Source organism: Dipodomys merriami, unplaced genomic scaffold (assembly GCF_024711535.1).
Source record: "Dipodomys merriami isolate MVZ:Mamm:240054 unplaced genomic scaffold, mDipMer1.0.p SCAF_122, whole genome shotgun sequence".
NCBI lineage: Eukaryota > Metazoa > Chordata > Mammalia > Rodentia > Heteromyidae > Dipodomys > Dipodomys merriami.
The window spans coordinates 2,408,106-2,426,542 of NW_027202516.1; the positions used below are offsets into that span (position 1 = coordinate 2,408,106).

The 18,437-nt window shown below is 51.0% G+C and overlaps 1 protein-coding gene across 1 annotated transcript; it reads left to right on the plus strand.

Annotated features, from left to right (window-relative positions):
* Positions 1–1,123: 1,123 nt before the first annotated feature.
* On the plus strand, positions 1,124–17,157 carry Klhl31 (kelch like family member 31). The gene is made up of 3 exons (XM_070017286.1): positions 1,124–2,515; positions 7,868–9,071; positions 10,672–17,157. Exons 2-3 carry the CDS (start codon positions 7,900–7,902, stop codon positions 11,402–11,404), a joined length of 1,905 nt encoding a protein of 634 aa, XP_069873387.1. The 5' UTR covers positions 1,124–2,515; positions 7,868–7,899; the 3' UTR covers positions 11,405–17,157.
* The last annotated feature ends 1,280 nt before the right edge of the window (positions 17,158–18,437 follow it).

An 18,437-nucleotide genomic window follows, 5' to 3' on the forward strand; every position in this document is an offset into this window, starting at 1 on the left:
GTGTTCATTCATTTATCTGTCCAATTAGGAAGCAATGATTTACCATCTGCTTTGTGCCAAACACATTTCAGACACTTGAGATTCACTCGTGAACAAAACGGTAATTATCCCTGCCCTCGTGGGACTTACACTTGAACTGACTGTGGGTCAGGCCACCGGGAGGGAGGGCGGAGGAAGTCCATGCAAGAGGTGGGTACGAACACAAACAACCAGGGTCTAATGTGACACCTCCAGATGTCTGAACGTTCTGTCTAAACTGCCAATCTCATTAAAGAAATGGGAGACAGGAGGTCCCCATGGCGTCAGTGAAGAGCACCACGTTTCTTACTGTAACTACAATCTGCTGGCCAGTTGCTTTTCCAGCTGTGTCTCCTACCCTATGTTCCCAGCAACTGCTGAGTGTTTGCATATGGTGGGTGCTCTTAAATATGGCTTTTTATTGCAGCCTCTCTTAGATCTTCCCTTTTTTTGACAATTTGTTCTTCCTGCTGTGTTTCTACCTCTATCTGTAAAAAGGACCATCTCAGTGCTGCTCCTATAGAAGCAGAATTAATCGTTGATACCTTTGAAGATGATATTACTGATGCCAATAGAGGTTTCTAGAAGGCCCTTTCCATTATCATCAATATAATAAATACAAATAAAAGGTCAATTTTTACTTGAGTAAAAGTAGCATTGAATGCTTTAGTCCATTACCTGACTCAAGGAAGTAAAATCAAAGACTGAATCCAGGTACAGTGGCATGTACCTATAGCCCCAGCTACTGAGCAGCTTAAGGCAGGAAGATCTCTTGAGCTCAGGAATTTGGAGCCAATATGCAATATGCAAAAACCCAGTCTCAAAAACAAAAGCAGGGGCTGGGAAGGTGGCTCAGTGGTAGAGTGCTTGCCTTGTGTGCATGAGGCCCTAGGTTTGATTCCTCATGACCACATAAACAGAAAAAAAAAAAAAGGCCGGAAGTGGTACTGTGGCTCATGTGATAGAGTGCTAGCCTTGAGCAGAAGCAGCTCAGGGACAGTGGCCAGGCCCTGAGTTCAAGCCCCAGTACTGAGGTGGGGGGGGGGGAGCAGGATCACTTAAACAGAAGAAGAATCACTTTACCACTACTTTACCATTAAGTAAACTTGTCTTATTTACTTCTGATACATTCTGTGCTGGAGATACACAAAGGGAAGCAGAGAATTAATCCAAGTAGGTTTCCCTGCTGCAAAGCTACCTGGAATTCCAGCCGATGTGGGATCTAAGACAGAGGCGTCGGATGAGTTCACAGGTGTCAGGAAGACCAGAGGCTGCACAGAGAGCCATAGTCCCTGGGAGTCAGGAAGATACTGGAGACAGTCCAGTGCAGGCTCCTAGTAAGAACGGAGTCTTCTACCCTGCACCAGTCTAGTCGTAGGGAACTGGTTATCTGTAAGGCTGCCTTTTTCATCAGTGGAACCGAGGTACGAGCCACACTTTGCTTCCTTGTTTTCACTTTCTTTCCCTGGAGTTTCTGCCCACTTGGGCCTCCTTGTGGACCCATCAGGCCGCACGGTTGTTAAATGAATGCTCTCGCCACACAACAGCCTCCAAAACACTTGCTCCGGGGGCCTCGTCTCATTTTCCTCAGTCATTCTTTTCTTTAGCTATCCCCAGTATACAGCATTTCTGCAGGTTTCTTCTGCCTGGCCAATTTTTCCAGGATGCGGAAGAGCTCTGCGCGCGCCACAGTGGGAGCACTCGACGTATCTTCTGACGGGTGAGGGATGACTAGAACATTTCTTTTCCATGCTCTATCTTTCCGTGATTGGCGCTGATGATCCCGCAAATGCTGGTAGCACACATTTCACACTCCAGTGCTATTAAAAGCTTGTGGCCAGTCAGGATGGTCTGAGTTGTTTCTCTCACATGAAATGTTGCGAGAGTAGATATGTCCTTACACACGAGTGCACGGGGAGGGGCTTATCACTGGATACACGAGAACTGGTCAGAAACCTGGCTTTGTTAAACTCATGGTGAGGTGCTGAGGAAAGCCCTGTGTCCCGGCAAACATGTGCTCCTTTCTAAAGAACAAGCTATTTATAGCCACCGTCTTCCCAAAGGACCCGAGATGACTAGGCTATTACCTTTCTAGAAATGAATTTTCACCAACAGCCTCCCCTTCCTTTACCCAAATCCCCGCTTCAAGTAACTAAACATCTGCGGGTTTTCTTTCTTCAAATGCGGGTTGACTTAAAAAGAAAAAGAAAGAAAGAAAGAAAGGAAGGAAGGAAGGAAGTGGCCAGGTCAAGAAACCCAACCCCTCGGCACCAGCTGGAGCTCCGCCTCCACGGAGGGCTCACAGTTGAAGGCCAAAGAGGGAGAAGAGGGCTGGAGCAGGTGCTCAGGCCAGAGCCTCCCCCAGAAGCCCTGCCACGAGGCGCCCTCCCCCCCGTCTCTCCAGATTTCTTCCCAGGAAGAGTCAGCTAGGACTGCAGTCCCTGCCAGGAGGGAGAGGAGCCGACCTCGCTCACCAGCCACTGTCTTCGGATCCCGGGTGTGTATGGCGCCTGTGGAGGGGACGTGTGTGGGGTTTGTGTCCCGGGGCTGTTTTCCTGAGCGGGGTGCCCCTGGTCTCCCGTGGGGAGGCAGAGGATATTTTCTTGGAATTTGAGACATGTGGTAAGTGCAGACTCTGACCCAGTCACGGGAACGCTTGCGTGTGGCTGCTGAGAGTTGTGGAATCGCTCCGTGTCTAATGCTCATTTTAAGCCTCCCAAGCTCGGGGGAAGTTTTCTTCTACGTTGTAGAGAAAGAAAGAAAAAAAAAGGAAAAGAAAATGGAAGGTTTTGTTCACAAAGCTGAGCATCATCTTTATTGCATAGCAGAATCCATTTATACATTCGGTGTCTGCCCAGTGATGTAGTATTAGCTTTGACTAAACTGGCAGCACAAAAGTCAGACACCTCTTTGACAACAGAAACAGACTCTATTAACAACATAGAAACCCCTCTGCAAATGCCTCAAGTGTGTGTTTTGACAAAAAGGTCCGTACGCGCACACACCGGGCTCTGGGAGTGCAGGTTTTGTATGGAAAATCATGTTGAGGTGAATCGGGAGTGGAACCCCCCCTTCGCCAGGCCCGTTTCTATTCCGGGAGCAGCGCTGACGGGCCCTGACAGATGCAGGCCTCGGAATGTGGCAGGGACAGGGAGCAGGCACAGCTGATTTGCACTCTTGGCAAGAAGACCTGTTGGGATCCCAGCTCCTCTGGCCCAGCGCGGCAGCGACAGTGACAGCTCAGCACATGTGGCCTTCGGTGGCCCCGGGCGGCGTTCCCCCAGGAGTGGGGTGCAGGGCGGGGGGAGGATGCTCTGAGCCCTAAGGTGGCACATCTTTTCTCTAGCTGCATGACAAGTCTTCTGTAAGGACGTCAAGGCACTTCATGGGGGACGGGTGGAGCAGGAAGGCACGGCTCTCTAGTAGGCAGAAGTGCAATATGTTATCGCTTCCGCTGCGCCACCCCCGGTCCGGAGGCTGGGCGCTGGGCCTTCTTATTCCCCTCATGAAAGAATCCCTGAGCTACCAAGAAGTACCTAGAAACACAGGCGTGCCAGGCTCCGGATTCCGCACGGCTCACTGACCTCTCGGAAACCCAACTCATAGCTGGGAGGCCAGATGGAAGACAGACCTATTTTATCTAGCAGATGAACCACAAATCACCTTTTATTCTATTAAACTTAGTGCACTACATTTACCTGGCCACCGATCATGAGTCCTGGCTGGGCTGTGGAAAGCCAGACTGAGCAGAGAACTCACCAGGGAGGCCATGGCGCTCGCGGCTCAGTCAGCTGCCTTCCCAACTCCCCAGTTTTGGAATGGAAAGGAACGCATCCCCACGTGACAGGCGATTAAACTAGGGGCTCAGGCCTAGCAAATGGTCAGAGGAAGAGGAATACTAAGCCCAGCTTTCAGTTGTGCTGTGATCAAAAAGACGTCAATCTTAAAAATCCAATCTGCCATCCTGTTTGCCTTAACAAACCCAACATACCAGGGAAGAGAAATTTTATTAAAGTTTCACCAACACCAAAATGTTTTTTAAAATGCAGTGGCTCCTTTTATCCGATATTCAGAGAGTTGCCATTAATTTTGTGCATATTTGATCAATGAAATCTAGACACAGCCTCTGTCCCTTAAACCAACAGGAGATTGACGGTCTTTTTAAACAAAAATGGTAACTGCATATTTAATCTAATATTTGAAAAGAAGTGCCTGATTCTCTGATCAACCACGTCATATGAGCCTTCTTTGAACCTGCCTCAAAATTTTGTATCCTTCCTTCCCTTAAAAGGATAGAGAAATTCACAGGATTTGTGCATCAAAAACCATCTTGTACACTAAACCAGACTGGACTTTGTGTTCTCCATACCCCAGATTTGATATTACAACCCTCCTCTCTACCTCAGTCTGTTTCCTCAAGCTGGGAAATGCTAACTCTTCATCTACCACGGGGCTTAGTGCACTCTGGGTTAGAGGCCAGCCAGGGCCAGGATTCCGTCTAGGTACAAATCCTTGCTCCAGAACACCTACTTACCTGACCATGGACAAGCTCCTTTTTGCTTTTTCTATACCGCAATTTCTTCACATATAACACGAGCACAATATTGCCTACCCTTTAGGAGTTCTGTAGTATTTAAGCTAAAAAACAAATAGCAGTAAAGTACATAAGCCAGGGCGCCACACAGATCAATCCCATTTGTAATGATGTTAGGTAGGAATGGGAATGTCATTTAACATAAATTTGCCTGCAGTGACTTACATTTAGGAATAGCTGATGTTCATCCTTGGACAAATCCAAAAGACGCTGTAAACCGATTTCAACGGCAGCACTTAGCAAGTGCTAAGGCGTGACACAGCCACCATGGGCATGGCCCAGGAACCAGGACCTGGGGCGGCCTACGAGGAGGCGGCGTGGAAACGGGCTGCTCGCCGCGTCCCAGGGCCCATGTGCAGCTCTCACCGTGGGACTAGGAGGGTCGGGGTGAGGCTGTAGCACCCTATCCAGGAGGGGACTTCCCTGGGCTCCCTCCCGAGAAGGCTGGAACTCCTTCCATAGCAACGTCCCTTCTCTGACCCAAGAAGGAAGGGACAGAGAGGACTGGCAGCGGCTCCAAACAGCCGCTCGTGCCATTACCCCACCTCAGCTGCCGCATGCGGCCCGCTCCTCTCCTCAGCCTGCCTACCATTCCTGTGGCCACCAGCAGTCCCAGACAGGCCTGTGAAGGTTTTCTTCATTTGGCCCCAAAGGGGGCCACTCATCAGAACCCTCCGTCCCCCCACCCCCCCGGCAGAAAGCGGCAATCAAGCCTGCTGCGTGTCAAGAGAGCAGCTTCAATACCTCAAAACCCTCCCGGGCCCACGCACAGCGCAGCACAGGAGTGCTCAGCGCGAGTCTACCCCGAGTGACGTTCTCCAGGAGCATGGTGACCCCGGTACCCATGCCGAGGCCAGGCACCCCAGTGCGGCTGGGCTCCAAGCTCCAACTTCACACAAGAAAAAAGAAAGACGCTATGCAGAAAAAGAAAAAAAAAACAAAAAACAAAAAACAGCTCTCATCCAACTTCAGCTAAAATCTAAGCTCAATGAAAACAGAAAGCTGTCCAGAGTTACCGCCGGTGTCCAGGAGGCCGCGTGGCTGCTGTGCACGGTGCATGCAGCTCCCCCCCTCCCCCCCTCCTCCTCTTCTTCTTCCACTTCCTCCTCCCCCTCCTCCTCCTCCTCCTCCTCCATCCTCACTGTGGCCATTGCTGATGAGCGGCTCCCGTCTGACCCCAGCATGCACAGTGAGTGTATGTGGCCAAAGAGAACATAGTGAGTGTCTATATGATCCCTGTATGTTCATCTCTGAACTAGTTCTTGAGTAAAAATTACCTGAGTTATGCAGTTCCTCTCCAGACACCTATCAGCCCATGCAATCGGCCTTCAGGCCCAGTATGATGACCAAATGAGGAGATGAGACTGAAATTAATCTGTTCTGAGTTCCTTCCACACGTCCTCTGAGGCTGCTCTTACAGTTTCTCTCCTCTAAAACTACCCTGCTCTTAACTTAAATATGATGGTTGGCCGTGTGTGTGTGTGTGTGTGTGTGTGTGTGTGTGTGTGTGTGTGTGTCCAGTGTCGCAAGCCTCTACTCCCTGGGAAGTCCCCCGTGTGAAGGATCGAGCCTCCGGGTTTTGATCCGCCAAACCTGAGAGCGGGGCTTCTCTGAAGCAGGGCCCAAAGCAGAACACAGATGCCCCCATCCTTCCACTCGCTTTCCCATCCTAACGTCATCCCACCAAGATAAGTCCTGGCAAAGGAAGGCACCATGTTCTGTGCAGCCTGATTTGCTAACCTGACCTTAACCAAATGTCCCAAGCTTTCTCAAGTGCCAGCATTCATATCAAAGCCAGCTCTAGCCCTGTGGCCCAACTGTATTCTGTTTAGTGTCTAATTGAAATATCATCCCTACATGCCACCAACAAAATAGTATTTCACTGAAGGGCACAAAAATACTTTGTTTCAGTCAGAAGCATCCAGACTACTCGTTAAGGTCAGTATCTCCTTCAGACAAGAGCATTAATAAGTTTATATCTGCATGAATAAAATATTGGCCCCTTGGGCTCTCCCAGAAATGCAAGAAAGGCATTATTCCCCGAAAGCACTGTGCTGTGCTTATGTAGCACTCTTGGCCTGATTTTGTTGTTTGGCATGACTTCTCTCTCTAGCAAAACTCCATTTTTCACTGTTTCACCAAGCTCAGAAAACTGCTACCCTCAGCAGAAGGCTTCTGCTAGCTGCTGGCGGAACAAAATACTCTACATAGAACCACTCAACACATAAGTCAAGTGCATGTGAACACTAAAATGTGGTGGCTTTGTAGTCTATTTTACAAGGTAGGGCCGCCTTTTTGCAAAATTTGCACACCTGGAAAATGGTATGCAAAAATTAATAAGGAAAGGTGCATGTACTGTAGTATTTTTAAGAAATGTAAATGTGAGTAAGAAAGTTTGGGCTGAATGGGAAAGAAGAAACACTGACAGAGAGACAGAGTCCGTTTGCTTCCTCCCTGTGCCCTCTTCCTCCTGGGGGCAGGAAAGGACCAAGGCAGCGGAGAGCCGAGCAGCTGAGCTTGTGGAGCCTCCCCTCCCCCAGTCCTCTGGGAAAACCCAGCTGAGCTGGTGACCAGGGGCTCGCCAAATGTTAGCAAATGTGTTTCTTAAAATATAACAGGCTTCAGGCTGAGATGTAGATCAGTGGCAAAGCAAGTTCAACATCCTGGGCTCGGTCCCTCGTATGTACAGATGTACATACATAGGTAGATGTGCCAGGTTTCATTGCTACTGTGAATGAAACTATCTTCCCATCGTATTTTAAAGTTTTACATGGATTTCTCAATTTTCATTGAGGAAAACCTTTGATATGGAGTTACTTCACTTTCTGATGAGAGTTAGATGAAGTCCTTCCAACGATGTTCACGAGTCACTCGACAATCAGTGTCCAGTGGAAGCCGGGTTGTTCCTTTGTGGTAAAACTGCCACTTGGCAGCTCGCCTCTGGGGACGATGCTCGTTTTTCTAAAATCCTCTTCATGCTCGGGCTGAAGTAGACAGTAAACTGTGCATGTAGTTTAAAGACCATATTTGCTTTTCTTTACCTGTATTCTCAGGACTGAGTTACCTTATGCCGTTATACTATTAACTTATAGAAAGTTATTTGCAGTGTGGGTTTTCAAAGTCCAAAAGGAAAAAAAATATCACAATTTGAACTGTGTCTTTTTTCTCCTCTTCTCCTCTCCTCTTCCCACCCCTACTCTCTCCCTCCCCTCCTCTACCTCTCCCCTCCCTTCCTTGCCCTCTCTTCTTTTCCAGCGAGCTCTTCCCGTGACAGTGGCCTTGCCAGCATGGCCCCCAAAAGGAAGTGTGTCAAAAAGCCCAAAGCAGACGTCAAGGAGACGACCATCATCGTGGAAGAGAGCCCCCTGAGCAAGCTGCACGCTCTGAACGGGCTCCTGGAAGGGGGCAGCGGCCTGAGCTGCATTTCTTCTGAATTGACGGATGCATCGCACGGACCCAGCCTCTTGGAAGGGTTAAGTAAGATGCGGCAGGAGAACTTCCTCTGTGACCTAGTCATCGGCACCAAAACCAAATCCTTTGACGTTCACAAGTCCGTGATGGCGTCGTGCAGCGAGTACTTCTACAATGTCCTCAAAAAAGACCCGTCGGCGCCAAGAGTGGACCTCAACGACATCTCGCCGCTCGGGCTGGCCACCGTCATCGCCTATGCCTACACGGGCAAGCTGACCCTCTCGCTGTACACCATCGGAAGCGTTGTGTCCGCGGCGGTCCACCTTCAGATCCACACTCTGGTGAAGATGTGCAGCGATTTCCTCATGCGGGAGATGAGTGTGGAGAACTGCATGTATGTGGCCAACATTGCCGAAACATACTCCCTGAAAACCGCCAAAGCTGCCGCCCAGAAATTCCTACGGGATAACTTCATCGAATTCGCCGAGTCCGATCAATTCATGAAACTGACCTTTGAACAGATCAATGAACTCCTTATCGATGATGACTTGCAGTTGCCTTCTGAGATAGTAGCATTCCAGATTGCAATGAAATGGTTAGAATCTGACCAAAAGAGAATGAAACACGCAGCAGATCTTCTGAGCAATATCCGCTTCGGCACCATCTCTGCCCAAGACCTGGTCAATCATGTTCAGTCTGTGCCCAGAATGATGGAAGATGCCGACTGCCACAAACTTCTGGTAGACGCGATGAACTACCACCTGCTCCCCTACCACCAGAACACACTGCAGTCGAGGCGGACACGAATCCGAGGTGGCTGCCGAGTCCTGGTAACTGTTGGGGGACGCCCGGACCTTACTGAGAAGTCCCCCAGCAGAGACGTTCTGTATAGAGACCCTGAAAATGGATGGAGCAAGCTGACGGAAATGCCAGCCAAGAGCTTCAATCAGTGTGTGGCTGTGATGGATGGATTTCTTTATGTAGCCGGTGGCGAAGACCAGAACGATGCGAGAAATCAAGCCAAGCATGCAGTCAGCACTTTCTGCAGGTATTTCATCTTGTGTGTGGCTCAGGCTGGGGGCGGGGGCGGGGTCCTACCTTGACACAGAAGTAACTTAATCATGGGCATGAGCTTAGCTTACTGGGTCAGTAATAGTTACCAGGCTGTGTAACATGGGTACGGCGTTTTCTGTAACATGCATTCAAATGATTTCCAAAATAAGCCCATTAGGTGGGACTAGAAGGCAGGATTGTTTTTATTTTATAGATGAAAACCTGGTACCCAAAGAACTCAGACCAATAGGAAGTAGTCATGTTTCCACATTGGTAGGTGTGTACTGTTCACTCTACACTGACTTTTGAAAGGAGCTGGACACAAACTCAGGTTTTAACACTAAGTGGTTAGAAAAAAAACACATAGCACAAAATTTCTTTGAAGTTGCTGCTGCTGGCAACTGTCTGATTCGTAACCATCAAACAGAAGGATATCGGTAAAACTGTGACAGCTGATTTAGTATTTGACGAATGAATGACAGAAAATGCTATTTTTGATACATGCCCCCAAAAGAGCAAAAGCATGATAAACCCTTCAAAAGTGGAATTAAGGCTCTAGCCTGTCATATCTTTATGACAAGAGAAAACAAAGCTCCGGTGGAGGGAATGCTTACAAGTGATGCTTGTGTGGAAGCCACAGGTCAGCGGCCAGGCCACGGCCGTCCTCACAGGCTGCATCTGGGAACCGTGACTCTGCTCTAGGAAGCAAATGCCCATGTTCCTCTGCCTGTCCCCTCCACATCCCTCCTCCCTTTAGTAGTGGGTTAGCTTTGTGTCCATGCTGATTTCAGTGCTTACTAGTGACTTGCCGAACTCTCACCTGTCAGCCAGTGTGGAGACACAGAAAAGCCTAGGAAGCCGAGCCTTGTTGATTTTAGGGACGAATCCCCTCGGTCGCCTTCTGGTAGTGGAGGAAGACTGAGTTATGGCCGAGACAGGCGCAGCGAAGGGTTCCACTGGGGTCTGCGTTAGGCCAGGCGGAGCCAGGCAGCCTTGTCTGCAGACAGGACCGCCCCGCTGCCAGGATTCCTCCCGCCTGCTTCACTTGCGGGGCAGGGGGGGGGGCACGCACGGAGAGGGGGGCGTGGAGGAGAGGGGCCTGTCCTACACTCATGGGGCTGGGGGGGGCCGTCGGGGCTCCCGGTGGGGGGGATGGGGTGGGGGCAGTCGGGGGACAGCCAGGGCTCCAGTGGGGGGGGGGGATACGGTGGGGGCGGTCAGGGCCGGCTGGGGTTCCCGGTGGGGGGATGCAGGCAGGGTGGGGGGTAGGCGGGGGCTCCCGGTGGGGGATGCGGGGCAGGGTGGGGGGGTAGGCCGGGGCTCCCGGTGGGGGGATGGGGTGGGTGGCGGTCGGGGCCGGCTGGGGCTCCCAGTGAGGGGGTACAGGCAGAGTGGGGGGGGGTACAGGCAGGGTGGGGGGGTACAGCAGGGTGGGGGGGTACAGCAGGGTGGGGGGCCCGGCCGGGGCTCCTGGTGGGGGGATGGGGTAGGGGGCGGTCGGGGCCGGCCGGGGCTCCCGGTGGGGGGTGCGGGCAGGGTGGGGGGCCCGGCCGGGGCTCCGGGGCCCTCGGTAAGCCCGGCCCCTGTCCCCCCAGGTACGACCCGCGGCTCAACTCGTGGCTGCACCTGAGCCCCATGGCGCAGCGGCGCACGCACTTCAGCCTGAGCGCGCTGGACGGGCTGCTGTACGCGGCGGGCGGCCGCAACGCGCAGGGCGGCCTGGCCTCGCTCGAGTGCTACGAGCCGGCCTCCAACCAGTGGCGGCCGCGCGCGCCCATGGCGGCGCCGCGCTGCTGCCACGCCAGCGCCGCGGCCGCGGGCCGCCTGCTGGTCACCGGCGGCTACGTGGACGGCGCCTACTCGGGCTCGGTGTGCGCCTACGACCCCGCGGCCGACGCCTGGCAGGAGCTGCCCGCGCTGGGCGCGCCGCGGGGCTGGCACTGCGCGCTGGCGCTGGGCGGGCGCGTGCTGGTGCTGGGCGGCAGCCGGCTGGGCGCGCGCGGCGAGCGCGTGGACGTGCTGGCCGTGGAGAGCTACGACCCCGCCGCGCGGCGCTGGAGCGCGGCCGCGCCGCTGCCCGCGGGCGCCAGCACGGCGGGCGCCGCCGCGCTGCACGGCCGCGCCTTCCTGCTGGGCGGCTGGAACGAGGGCGAGCGGCGCTACCAGCGCAGCGTGCGCAGCTTCAGCCCCGAGCTCGACCGCTGGGCGGAGGAGGACGAGCTGCCCGACGCCGTGGTGGGGCTGTCCGCCTGCTGCCTGGCCCTGCCCGGCCGCGCCCCGCGCGAGTCCCGGGCCAGCTCGGTGTCCTCCGTGCCGGTCAGCATCTGAGCGCGGCGCGGCGGGGCCGGAGGAGGCCCGGCGGCCCGCGCCCCGCTCTCCCCGCGCCGCCGGCGCCCCTGACCCGGGAGGCGGCTCCGCGCCCGCCCGCGCGCCCGCCCGCGGGGAGCAGGCCCGACGCCCTGAAACCCAGACGCCGCCCTCGGACCAACCGGGCCCTGTGGTCATGGCCGACGGTCCCCCGCGGGAACGGCACCGACCCCCCCACCGGGAAGCCGGCGGGCGCACGCCTCGGCCGAGCCTTGGGACCGCCGTCCACAGCGCCCTGCGAGCACCGTCGAGGCCCCGAGACGGAGGGAGGTGAGGCCTGCTCCTCGTGCATCCGCCCCCCGCGTCCAGACAGGCCGCTCACACCCGCCCCGGGCGTCCGTCCGTCCGCACCCGCACAACCCGACGACCGCGGGACGAGGACGCCTCTGAAGACTCGTCTGTACCGAACACGTGCAGACTATTCCCTTCTTGCCATTTCCTAAACAATACAAAACAGTTGCTGTTTACCTGCACTACACTGTGGAAGGCATGGTTTGTACCCTAGAAGTAACTTCAGAAGGTGGATGGATGCAGTCATGGGTAAACGTAACACCACCGTGTGGTGGTACATGCGTGTGTACGTGTGTGTATGGATGGATGTGCATGCACACATACGCGTACATACATGGGCCACTTGCACAAGGAACTCCAACATCTGTGGACACTGAGCTCTGTGGCAGGGATGTCTTGGTCCCTATCTCCTGAGGACACCAAAGGATGATAGTATGTTATTCCAACTGTGAAAAGTGTTTCACTGCGGAACAATTTTCTATGCTGCCCTCCACCTCTAGGCATTCAGTAGTAAAACTCAACTACAAGGTATGGACACTGCAGGTTAAGAATGAGACGTTATGTACACGCACTGCTTCCTTTCCTCACAGAAAAGCTGTTCACGAAGCACAGAGCGGGTCCGCAGGCATGCGATGCTTACCTGCCCGTGCTGGGACCTAACGCTCTGTGACAAAGTCATCTGTGGGACAAGTCAAATCACCGGCACTCCCTGTACCACCCAGGCACCGTTCGATCCTGTACAGCCCTGGTTCTTGCAGCCCAGTGGTGCAATACACTTTGCACTTGCAATCCGTCATTTGGGCCGCCCTTTACAAAGCCACAAATGCTAGGTTGGGAGCACCCTGGCATCTTCACTGTTCCATAAGCACACACCCACACAACCGGAAAGTGCTTTCCTAACTGTGAGAGAAAAAAAAATGCTCAAATACCCTCAGTGGGCAAACAGATAACTCAGCCCTGGCCTGGGAGGAAGGATCTAGGCCTTGAATTATGACAGAACTAATCACTTGTAATATTTTCTGATAGAAAAATGAGGAGAGATCATGAAACCCAAGGATTCTTCATCCATCAGAATGTGACAAGGTAGGCTGTACAAACCCTGACAGTGGCTTTCTAGGAAGAAAACCAGAGATCTGTTAGAGCTGGACAAATCATTTGAGGTTACCATCTGAAAACTCAGAAAAAAAAAATACACATGTGGGCTTGACAGTGACCAGGGCACACCATGGTCTTCGCTCCCTCAACAGTTAGACTAATGAAGACCAATAGACACTTGGAATGCTAGGGTTTCTGACATTGGTAAGGAGTGTGGAAGATGAGGATCGGAGACAGCTTTGAATCCTGAAACATCCTGAGTTGTATATACTTGTTATATTGTCATCTTTCACATGTAACTCAGGCAGATTCTTTACTTCTCAAATGAAAATTTTACTCCATCTCCACTATGATTTAAGCCTACTTACACTCACAAGTCTTAGGAGCTAATGGTGTACTTCCTTTTATTTTTCTGACGCCTTGTTATTTTTATGACGCCTGAGTCCTATCTATGATTAAGCAAATGCACCCAGAGAAATAGCATGTTACCTGGCAGCTGTGGTAATAAAATTCAAGACCTGGTAAGGTCTCCAGGAAGCCACTTTCCTGTAGCTTATCCATCTTTGCTTGGGATCTTAGGATCAAGTTGTGGTCCTTAACGCATGGGTTGTTTTCAGTGTATTGGGTGAGTTTCACTCTTACTCCTGGTAGATCAGTGAGGATGCAGATGACGCAGGGCCGTGTGCTGATAGTGGTAGAGGGCTTGATGCGTAAAGAAGTTAACTGAGGTAATAAGGAAGTGTGTAAGGAATGGATCTAGGGTTCTAGCAATCACAGTGAGTGTGTTTCCCAAACATGTAGATGAGCAGAGGTCACCTGGAAATATATAAGCAAAAAGAAATAAAAGTAACATCATCAATTTACTTTTCCCTTAGTTACAAGCAAGGGAATCTGTGTCATCTCTAAGGAGCTGACCTGTCTCCTACTCACCAACGAATGTATTCCTTGACACAAGGTGGCACTAAAAGGACTTTTTTTTTCAGTATTTCTTTTTGCCTCAATAAAAACTAGGGCATAATTTCTCAAACACACTTCCATGATCATTATTGGAACTGAAGATTAAAAATACTAATCTATCCTATAGCACCTCAGGGGGAAAGACCACTTAACCACCCCCCTTAGGGAACTTGAAATAGAAGAGCTATCTTGGATACTGTTAATTATCTATTTATTTGGCAAGGGTTGGCAGAAAATGTCTTTACTTAAAATATTCTTGGACTGAAGAAGGAGCAGCCAAACAAAATGTCTGCAGTGTTGTTCTGTCAACATGTACAGATGAGCTCGATCAAAGACCAATGTGAACAGTTTGGAAGTATTCTCTCTGTGATGATTGGGGAGGTATTTGGGGTACTTGCTTTTGCTTTTTCTGATTCTGTTGTCCTTACTCACCTAAATACAACACAAACAAATGCTTGAAAGGGTGTTATACTGCTAGAAGATGTCAAAGAAAAAAGGCGAAAGCAGTAATAATGACTGGCTTCCTGACTCAGACCGAAGCCTGGCTCCCGAAGCCTTCACCATCCAGAAGCTGTAGACTAAGTGGATTTTCCAGTCCCGTTTCTGCCCTGACAAAGCTCGGCCGGCACAGCTCAGGTGCACCGTCAGGCAGTGGCATAACTTTGGGGGAAACAAAAGCATTTTACTGCATGGTAGAATCTCACAGTCTCCTCTCTTCCATTTCAGCTTTTTAACTGAAAAAATGAAATGCAACCACCAACCATGTGTCTGTGTGCTTAAATAACAACATTTAGTCATGGCTAGGATAGTCAGTGTTTCTTAGCCTTCCTTGGGGCCTGTATCCCTGTAAAGAGACTAGACGAAGAACAAACTCCAGTCCTGAGAATACCAGCCAGCGGCAGCATCTCTGAGTTTCCACTCATCTCCCACATGATTCCCCAGTCCGTGTGCTGGCTGTCCCCCTCACCTTCAGTCCTTCCCTCTTTCTCTTTAGGTCTTCCCCTTCCTCTCTCTCTCTCTCTCTCTCTCTCTCTCTCTCTCTCTCTCTCTCTCTCTCTCTCTCTCTCTCTCTCTCTCTCTCTCTCTCTCTCTCTCTCTCTCTGTCTCTCTCTCTAAGTCTCATTCACACATAGGCCCATCTGTCCCATCCACCGCACCCGGGATCATTTAATGATATAACCTGTCTGAGTTACTCCATGATTTATCAGATCCCTATGTCAAGCTTAGTTGAAAGGCTGGAGGCTGGAGGTGTTCAAACCCACCTCTACGCTTTCCTCTCCGAGCAGGACAGGGAGGCATGGAGGCCCACCTCAGGAAAGAGCAGCGCTGTGAAGGAGAAAGCATGTCCAGCCTGAATCCTTAGAGACAGCCCCACAGCCCGTATTTCCTAGATACAGGCACAGCTGTATGCGGCACAGCTGTGCCAGTCCATCGATCACGCACCCGCCACCCAGCTTCAAGCCAAGTATGCTCCCGAGGGAAAAGGAGGCAGAGAGGGACTGTCCCCTGTCCCTTCGGTGGATGTAGTAGCCTGTAGTTCTTAACCTGAAGATCGCACCCTGCATCTTTGATTAACTTCCTCCCCCCAAAAAGGCCCTTGTAAATATAGCCTAAGCATCATTCCAACTCTAGCTCTTGATATTCAGTCACAGTGAAAGAAGTGACTAAAATCTTCAAAAAAATGAAGGCTTTTATCATTGCTATTCTTTAGCCCAGAAGAGGAAAATTAGGAAAGAAGTAGGTGCTGGTCACGCTGCATGCCCTGTGATCTGACTCGGCCTGATCTGAAGGACTCCAGCCTCGGCATCTGGTGGTCTTCACTCTGCACTCACACTTGGTTTTCAGTGTAGGCTACGCATTATGGGATTCTGTCTCCTTCCATCTTGGACACATCCCTGCTCTTAGAGAGGAAAACCACACAGGATCTATTTTTGTGAGCCAGGTATATCAGTTCCACTCACATCTTTTTGGCCAGAACTAGCTATACAGCTGTACCTGGATGTAAGGGAGCTGGAGAAAGCCTTCCTATAAGCCAGGAGGAAGAAGAAACGTTTTCACAGAGCATGATCTCTATGCCACAGAAGGCTGCTCTTCTTCCCTCATACTTGTGAAAGGAATAAAGAGTGCTCCAGTCAAAGTGACAAATACACTCTTCTGGCTCTATTCACACAGCAAAGGTCTCCTTTCTCTCCTATATCATAAGATGGACAACTAGCGTTCCTGTGACACCTTGTATTTTCCTTCTGAAGAACAAGCCTACCCAATTCTTAACTCAGTGGGCCTACAGATCCACAGCATGCATTAAATGAACCAGTATTTACACAAATCTGGGTTCCATAAACTCTCGAGGAGATCATCTAGTATCAGTAATCGCCCTCCAGCCTTCCCAGCCTGGACATCCCTGTCCCTCTACTTTCAGAATGCTCTAGATTCTTCTTTCTAGAACAAGGCTGACAAGAAGTGACACATTTGTCACTCAGTTCCTCTCACTCCAGCTATGTAAGGAAGCTCTAGTACCGGGTGGTTTAGGGAGAAGAGAATACACATGTAGAGTCTAAAAGAGGATATATATATATATTGATTGACTCAGTCAATGTTAAAGAAGAGGGCTCCTGAGGGAAAATGAACTGTTTTATTCTATCACAGCTCTGCATGTGGATAGCAAAGGAAATACCTTTGTTGTTTAGTAAATGCTCAGCGAACTTGACCGTGAACCATATTTACAGCTGGAACACCCTCAGGGGGAACTGCTGAGGCCCAAAGCTCCGGCTTTCAGATAAGCATCGCCAACCCTACCAAGAGCGATTAAATTAACGAGCACTGAGGCTCACTGTGTTCTCTTGGTCCTGAGGGGAAAGGTAAATCCAGCCCCGCGCTCACCCGCAGGGGATCAGAGGTGCTATACGTTTTCTAACTGGTGCCATTTGTGTGTGACTGGCCTTTCGTCTCCATGCCCCATGCCAATCATCACGCATTCTCTGCTCAAGGTCTGCTCCTGGAGATTTGGGCCTATTCTCCATTCAGTCAGCAGGAGGCATCCGGAGATGTGGGGAAGGTTCAAGTGCTGTGCACTTCTGTCCGTCTCTCTCTCTGAGGCTTCAGCACTGTGCTCTGGCCATGGGTATCACTCTTTACAGCTCCCGCCCAGGGCCCCGAGTCCCTGGTTCCAGGCAGGGCTCACATCACCACCTCATAGATTGTCACCACTGATATTTTTCTTGGTGGTTTACTTATGTTCTGCCCTTCCTATTAGAATAGCTTCCGGAGGAGCAAAGACCAGGTCTGTTTGATTCACCGCTGTATTTCACATTGACAATGTCTGTATCAGGAAGTCCGTTTGTTTTGTGAAATAAAAGAGTGAGTAAAATAATAAACCCTCACAACTCACTGAGTTCTACTCTTGTGTTACTTGTGCGTTCACTGAGATACACTGCATGCAAAGCACTCCTTGCTGCATGACCCACTAGAAGTGAGAGTACAGTGAAGAGCCATGATAATCAGATGGAACCTAGAAATGTAACTAAGAAACATTACAGGTGACGGGAGTTATATACCCAAAGCCTGATGGTGCACTTCTTTAAAAAGAACTTGTGAGATTGCTATCTCTGGAGCTATTTCCCCATTAATGTTTAATTAGATGCTATCTATAATTACCAAATATTCAAAAACATGTTGGGACTGGTTTTAACACCTAGTTGGTTTTTCAGTGCTTGCTTGATACATACTGATATGTGCTTGGATATACACACGACGTCGTTCGGCTATGTACGGATGTAACAGATAGAAATCATGTTGCCACATGTTTATGTTCTAGAATTCACAGCCATACTAGTACCATCAGCACCTGACTCACAGGAGAACTAAAGCAGTCAACCGTCCCTAGTCACTGCTGTAAATACGCCTTGTGAGTAGCGTGCCCTGGTGACCTGGGAACGCTGTGAAGGTGGTGCTACTCACAGGCACCCAGAGGCGTCTCACACACAGGAGACAACGGGGGCTGCAGCAGGGGGCTGCCCGGAGCAGACGCTTGCAGCCCAGACCTTGGCACCTTTCACAGCCTCCAGGCTTGCCGCCCACTGTCTTCCTGGGTAAAGACACAGAGCAGAGTTCTGGGTCATGGGTAATAAAAATGTGGCCCTGAATACTGCCAGCAAAATTAGGAAAGTAAAAATTATTAACAGGAAATGGTGCTTTGGCTCAAAGTGGTAGAGTGCTAGCCTTGAGCACAAAAACTCAGGGACAGCACCCAGGACCTGAGTTCAAGCCCCATGACCAACCAAATACACACACACACACACACACACACACACACACACACACACACACACTCACACACACACACACATACACACACTCACACACACACACATACACACACTCATACACACTCGCACACACACACTCACACACACACACATACACACACACTCACACACACTCACACACACACACACACACACACACACACACTAAAATTTGGCAACTTCCACAGCCAAAAGGACCAGTTCCAGCTTCAGAGGCTGCCCACAAAGGTGCTGTTTGGAAGATGGCACCGTGACCTGGAGAGGCGTCTCAGGCAACTCCAGAAGTCATGTGCTAACAGTGGTTGGGACACAGGGGAAAGACTTGCAGAAAAGCTGGCTCCAAACAC

What these genes read in the sequence shown, in the direction of transcription:
- Klhl31 (XM_070017286.1), top strand. Translation starts at nt 7,900, where the DNA reads ATGGCCCCCAAAAGGAAGTGTGTCAAAAAGCCCAAAGCAGACGTCAAG. An exon ending in GCAGTCAGCACTTTCTGCAG is followed by an intron (nt 9,072 to 10,671) that starts GTATTTCATCTT and finishes CTGTCCCCCCAG; the next exon opens with GTACGACCCGCGGCTCAACT.